Source organism: Buceros rhinoceros, unplaced genomic scaffold (genome assembly GCF_000710305.1).
Source record: "Buceros rhinoceros silvestris isolate BGI_N320 unplaced genomic scaffold, ASM71030v1 scaffold12084, whole genome shotgun sequence".
NCBI classification, from domain to species: Eukaryota; Metazoa; Chordata; class Aves; order Bucerotiformes; family Bucerotidae; genus Buceros; species Buceros rhinoceros.
The window spans coordinates 36,148-43,430 of NW_010408855.1; the positions used below are offsets into that span (position 1 = coordinate 36,148).

At 35.8% G+C, this 7,283-nt stretch overlaps 1 protein-coding gene across 1 annotated transcript in view; it reads left to right on the top strand.

Moving 5' to 3' along the window:
- The first annotated feature begins 1,880 nt into the window (after positions 1-1,880).
- The window catches only part of LOC104492458 (glutathione S-transferase C-terminal domain-containing protein-like), a 14,949-nt gene continuing 9,546 nt past the window's right edge, over positions 1,881-7,283 (top strand). Inside the window, exons 1-4 of the mRNA XM_010135022.1 lie at positions 1,881-1,991; positions 2,212-2,256; positions 2,601-2,729; positions 7,006-7,139. Of these exons, the coding sequence (XP_010133324.1) occupies positions 1,881-1,991; positions 2,212-2,256; positions 2,601-2,729; positions 7,006-7,139 (419 nt within the window). The remainder of the gene's footprint in view (positions 1,992-2,211; positions 2,257-2,600; positions 2,730-7,005; positions 7,140-7,283) is intronic.

The window sequence follows — 7,283 nt, forward strand, 5'->3', positions numbered from 1 at the left end:
CATTGGCTGCAGTTCGAGCTGTAAGTGTTGAGGATATTTGAACATGAGTTTATCAAACAGAAGCATGAAAATCAGAGGCCAGCTATGGAGCAGTTTACATAGATACTTGACACACTGGGAGTAAGAATTTCAGTATAGCCTCTCCTAAAATGTTTTTCCAAGGATCTACTCATGTGAAAGACATCATTCCTTAAAATGTATTTATTTTTTTACATAACGTGGTAGAAGTTTCATATTGACAATCCTCGTATACTACTTTTGTCATTACAAAAATTAATTTTCTGGGACGACCCTTTATGGTAACTTCCATAAAGTGTAAAAAAAAAAAAAGTTTGAAATGTAACAGAGGTTTTATTTTTCGAAATATGAAAAAGTACATTTTATAATGTTAAGAAGTGAGGAGGTTGGGTTCAATCTCTTAATTTCCATTAAGAAGTAGTACGTGTTTTAATGTGTTACCATGCAGTGCAGTCACCTAAGAATATTTTTTTTAATCTTTACTCTCTTTTTTTTTTTTAAATGACTGTTCGATAACTGTGCAGAATGAACTCTGCCCTACTTCCTCTGCCTTCTGTTGTCAGTTTTTCTCTTTGCCCTGACAGTATGGAATGCAATGTCTTAAAAAGTGATTTATTTTTTTTGTTCTCATTCTACCCAGAGCAATGTAGGGACAATTGAATCCGGTGAGTTTGTTGAATTTGATGCAGTATTTGTAAAGAGAAATGTTATTTAAAATAACATATAATACAAAAGAATACATTTCCAGGATAAAGATTTAAACAATAAACTGTATAATAAATGCAATTGATGATAATGGGAATGAATGGCTTTTGTAGAAACCAGGAAACTTCACTGATATGTGATTTTATTCTAAACTACTCCTCAATACTGGGAAAAATGTATTTTTTATAGACAAAATTACTGAATGACAAAACTGGAGAGTGCGCATACGCAAACATAATGTGGTGCTCCCAGTGGGAACTATGTTCATGTTTCAGAGAACGCTAGGATTGTTTGCTACACCTAAACCTTCTTCCTGAAAACTCATTCAAAAGAGTTGTTTCAGTACCTTTTTTCTTATTGTAAAGATGAGCTCATGAATATTCTTACTGTCAATATCTATGTCAAGTTCTGCTTTCTGAACAAACAGAAGGAGTATTAAATAGGTCTGTCGGCACTCTGTTAGCCCCTCTGAGACAAAATGCATCTTCACAAACATGTAAGTGCTGACTAAACAAATGAATTATATCTGAAGCAACTGTATGTTGGACTTTACCAAGCACATTTGAAAGAAATTAATAGTTTTTCCGTTTCTCTTTGTGGTACAGATGTTATGGAAAGCCAGACTTCCCTATGCAGTAGTTGTCGCTTTGAGAAGTACCTGTTCGCGCACACAGTCATTTAAATACAGGTCTGCTTATTATGGAAAGTGAAAATTGACAGGAGAAAGAGTACAACTTTTAAAAACAATGTGGTTAAGGATAGTGTGCAGATACAGTGAATGGTGATTTATTTTGAGAGCCACACTGTGAATGGATTCATGCTATTTCTGGATATGATTCACACGTTTGGAATATAATCAGGCTAGAACTTGCGCTGATTTGATTACTTTATAAAGTTTATATGAGTTAGTTTGTAAGGATACGTTAACAGCAACAACTGGAAAGTAGGATTTTAAATATGCTGAAGGTATGGAGAAAACTCTACCAAGTATTTGTGAATTTAGCTCGAAGTGGATTTGGATGCCCAAGTGTTCCAGCGAGTTTTTATTCTCAGTCATAAATTTCATTCACAGGGCTTTGCTGCTACCCATTTAAAATTATCAATGTTGAGAACTGCTGATCACTACTTAGGCATTTTCTTTGTCATCTCCAGGAAAGATGTCTAGAGACCGGGCTCTGAGGAAGCAGCAGCAATTGAATAATTTGGTAGCAGTGGTGACAAAGCTTGCTAAGCCTGGAGATGTGATTGTGGATTTTTGCAGTGGAGGGGTAATGTACATATTTGTTTTCATGATGCAATTCCTTTCAGCTTTCATGTTTGCATTTCTTGGCAGTTTCTGGCACAAAGCAAAGTAAAAGTACAAATACTGATATTTATCTGTTTTCAAAGGTTCTGTTACTTGTTAGGGGATGCTTATCATGGAATAAGTCAACAACAGGGGACGCTGAAAAATGACTGAGATTTTATTGTTTGTTTTTGTTTTCACAGGGCCATGTTGGAATTGTTCTTGCTCACATGATGCCATCATGCCAGGTAAATTCTAAATAAAAGGTACAGAGGTATGAGCTTTTGGTCTCAATGAAAATCACCTTAAAAAAAGATGTGCATGTAGGGAGAACAAATATGAAGACACGGTTGTCTCAGCAAAAGACTAAGATTTGAAACATGCAGATTTTTAGCATAGTCCCAAATGTGTGTGGTGCTTTCTGGAGAAAACAAAAGTATACAAAATATTGGCAAGTATTAAATGACAATCTCAAAGTCTGCCACAAGTAATTTAGAGGTTTTCTCAACTAAACTACAAAGTTTTGTGTTTATTGTTAATGTTGTACTTTGATTTCTGTTTTGCCTTACTGTCTTCTATGCATGAAATCTAGGTGATGCTTATAGAAAATAAGGAGTTGTCTCTGCTCCGTGCCAAAGACAGAAGTGATGAACTAGGTTTAGACAACATTTGGTTTATTCAAGCAAATTTGGACTATTTTAATGGAACTTTTAACATTGGGGTAAGTGATTATAACTTTTCCACTTCAAAACTTTAATGTCTGGTTAATTATTCTTAAAACAACTGAAAGAAGTTCAGTTGAGAGAAGAAAATTCCATATATCCTTACAGACAGGTATTTTTGATGCTATGAGAAGCACCCTTGTTATATTAGTTAGTTTTGAATTTATTATTTGTTGCAGGTAGACAGTGCTTTTATATTACCTGAGTGAAGAAAAGCATTTGCTCCAGTCAAATACAAAAATATGAGTGCTTCCTGACCATGCTGAAGAAAAAGTGGGGTAGATTCTTGGTTTAATCCTGTTATTTTAAAATCAGCCATTCATTAATGGATACACTCTGGAGAAGGTTTTGGGAGGAGAAGACTACTGTGGCTCAAATTAAGCCTGAGTACAGTAAAGTGAGATCCAAAGTGTAGTTAGGTGACAGTAAAAGCATTTTAAGGTAAAGCAAACTCAAGACTACATGATGCAAAATTGAGAAGGAGCTATCATGACAGAATGCTGTAGTAACGATGCATGTGTATTCATTATGAAAAGTGTACTCATGCTATATTTATAGAAGTCAGAATGATATCTCAGATTTCTAGAACGCAAGCTGAGCACTCCTGTTGCAGTCAGCAGGTGACGTTCTGACTCCGAATTAACTGTAAATGAGCAGACCAAAGCAGGAATCTGAGTTCTGCAGGAGCAAAGATGGTGACTTGACTATTGATTCAAAGCATCTGTATTAGACCCTGAAAGTAAGCAAGATTAATATCCTCTCCGGAATCCTGCAGCCCCACTGGAGAGTAAGGCATAAATAGTCTTCTGTAACTCTGTGAAGATCCCTGTCTTCCAGTTTTATATTCTGTTAACAGAATATGTAAGCCCCAAGCTTTCCGTGCGAGTCTGACTATTCTTTAAATCATCCATTCAAGGGCCTGTTTTGGCTGTAACTGAGGACATTTAGTGCTGAAGGTTTACGGTCTGTGAACAGTGCTGCTTAACAATTTGGTTTATTTAATAAAGGAAAAGAAATATAGTGCAGGAGAAAGAGGAGAGAATAAATTTCTTTAGCCCAGTCCTTCGAAGTGTAAGTTTCCAATTGTCTAGCTTTATTTTCTGTCCTACATTGTCATATAAATCTCAGTGGATGAACTAGAGATCTATTTCAAAACATCAGGACCTCATGAATAATTTACTGAACTCTGCGTGTGAAATGCGTAATAGTTTTTCAGTGAAATGAGTCTCCAATTTTGTGATTATTAGAGTTCCAGTCTTCATTTTGGGGTCTACTTTTAAGGTCAGTATTTAGTTAAATATCTCTGTGGAATTTTTATTTAATAAAAAAAGTGTTATATTCTCTTTTAAGTTTTGTGTCAAGGAAAATAATTGGATTATATGTCAGAGAAAATCACTTGGAAGTTTCCACGCCTGCGATATCAGTTTCTTTGACTTGATTCTGTAGTCTGTTCAACAGACAAACCCGGAGCTTTGTCGTTTTGAGAGATCTATGTGAATCTCAGTTCGGAATTGGTTTGTATCATACCATGATTCATTCTTCAGGATTAGCTCATTAACTCAGAATTAACTTCCCTATGCAGCCACATTTGAAATAGGAGCTGGCTGGTTTACTAACCAATAGCACAAGTATTTAGAGTGTTTGAAGGTAAATAGTGTAAAGTTTAGCTGCCTTTTTATCGTTACGTCATAAATACTGGTCTGATACAAAAATGACAGTATAGTACCATAACACATAGATATGCACAAAGTTTGGCAATGCATCATTTCTAAACCTGTCTTCTGAGGCTTGTAAAGCTGTTCAGTCATTGCATGGCTTCACCATTTTCAGTAAAACAGTACAGTGTAAATGTGAGGATGGACAAGATAACAAGAAATTCACTAATTATAGTACTTGAAATGTAAAGAGGTATAGAAAAAAGGAACGTGACAGAAGTTTCATGTCTTTGCTTTTGGTATTAGTTGGAAACATGTTTATATGCATTTTAATTACCTTGACATAAAAATCTGCATTACTTAGCTATTTTCTTATCTGTTATTTTCCAGGACTTCAAAAGCAACTTAAAATAAAATGTTTTGACACTTCTTTTTTGCTCCATGTAAAATTTGTGCCCTTAGGAATTATTGAGGTAATGAAGATCAAGCTTCTTAAACAATGTGGTTGAGTGCCAAACGTACTGGTACATTGTACTAGTGCATGTGGTGGTGCCACCAATCAACCGCAATGAAGGATTTTAGTCTAGTAGTGAAAGCTTCTAAATATCTGCACACAGTTTTCATTTACACGTCAACACCCAGAGGAGTCTTTAAGACTTCAGTCATTTTTAACACTTCTGTGGTACTCACGGTATCTCAGCTAATTTGTGAGAAAAGGCTGAAAAGTTTGGTTGGTTGGGGGTGTGTGTGTGTATTTTTGGGTGTGAGTTCTTTTTAAGATCACAAAAGTGAACCTGGAGTTTCATGAAACATTATTTTCCCTTCACTTTTCTGTGTGCAGTGGGCTATTCTGAGGAGTTGCAGTGCCTAAGGAGTAATACAGGGCAATAATCTCACACAGCACTATCTCTGTTGCATTATTCAGGGGCCGCTTTGTCTTCCTGTGTCTCCAGATGTATGAATTTGTGAACCAAATGCGTTATATCTGCATTAGTCCTCACTTTTTATTTTATTTCAGATAGTGAGTTTAATATATAGGAAATTCTGAGAAAGCTTTGTCTGGAATTTGTGATTTTTTGCCTAACTAAATTGATTCTGAGAAATCCAAAGAAGAAAGTTGCGGTGAAAGTTCATACAGGCTCTGCGAAGCTCCTGTTTTTATCCCCTGCTCTTTCAGTCTCTTTTCCAAACGTACAAGCAAAGCAGAGGTTTTTCTCTTCTGCTTGGATAGATAAAGAGGCATCTACAATTGTACTTCATGACAGTCTAATAGTTGTGATAATAAGAATCTATTTCTGATGTTAAACGCATTTTATTTCTGTTGTTAAATTCATATGAGCAGAAAACCTTCGTTGTGAAATTATTTTCTTACTAATTTTTTAATGTTCTGCTTGAGACGAGTGTTTGTTACCATCTGTATGCAGTTAGAGTTCAGTTGATGATTAATGGTCTGCTCAGCTGAGCTTGCATCAAGCAGTCTGCAAACAAAAAAGCCCTTGTTTTAATCTATATCTGTGAGTGCAGGTTTTGTCTCAGAATTGCTGTACCTTGAAAAACGACTTTGAATCCTGAAAGCTGAGCTTTGCCATTTTAAACCTTTTTCCTAAATTTAGAGTGAACAAAAAGCAGAGAAAACAGCCTGGTTTTACAAATCCACACTGCTGCATAAAATTAAAAATATGCCTCAAAAATGTCCTTATTTTAGTGAAAACATAGGGCAATATGTACACACCACTTCTTTGAGCTACTGAGTATGTGGAAGAAGGCAGAGAAAGTAATGCCTCCATTTCACCTGGCCCATGTGGCGTCATGGGTGTTGACAGGAGAGAGCTGCTTGCCTTTCTCTGCAATATATTGAGTATGGCAATAACTTGCCTTTCTGCAGGAAAGCATGAAGAATTTTGGTGCAACCTGTGTGTTGCCCGAGCTCACATCAGTGCTTGCAGGTAGCTGTTGTGATTGAATGGCATTCTAGTTTTAGTTTGAGAGCCAATCACTAAGAAATAACAAAGAAAAGAATAAGGAGGAAAAAGAAAAAAAAAACGAAAAGGAGGACAATTTGTATTTGATGTTCCCCCTGCCCTGCAATGTTTGTTTTCTAGAGCTTTTACCGAATACCTTACAATTAAATGATGAAAATTTATGCACAAATGTTGTCCTTCAAACGTGACCTTCAGGTCTTACTTCTCTTACTGCTAAGTTGAAATCCAGTTTTGAAATAGTTCTTTGTATTTCTAAGCCCTTCATGCTTGACAAAAATTGTTGACTATTCACCACAGTAGTTTTTCTTTTAATATTTTTATGGAGCTTTGTTTTTAATTTATTTGGTATCGCAATGCAGTGCACCTACCTTTTGAGTGCTTTTGTTGAGTGACCCTTGTTCAGTGGTGATGGTTTCCTTGTTAATGGAATACGCTATACATTTTCCTCAACGTAGATATGAAGAGGAGAAATGAAAAACTGAGGAATTAAGGACCAGGCTTTTGGCATAAGAGCTTTCATTGCAGAAACTTGCTCATACATTTAAGTAACTCAGTCAACCAAAAAAATACTGCAGCAGGATTGTATGTAGATTATTGCTGTAAATAATTTTCTTGTTTCTTTGGTTTTGATGCTCTAGGTGGCTTTGCATGCATGTGGTGTGGCAACAGACATGGTGATTGAACACTGCGTCAAGGCACAGGCAGCCTTTGTTATCTCCCCTTGTTGTTACGGCTTCGTTCAAAACACAGTGAAGTTTAAATATCCACAAAGGTAAACTAAAGCTGACTAGATAAGTTTTAAAATATTAACTTAAATGGAAGATGAAAATACTAAAAAAGAGTATATATTCAATCAGTTGAAGATCATTGCAAGTGTCTGGCTAAACTGGTTTGCAGTTACAATGCAACTCTTTCC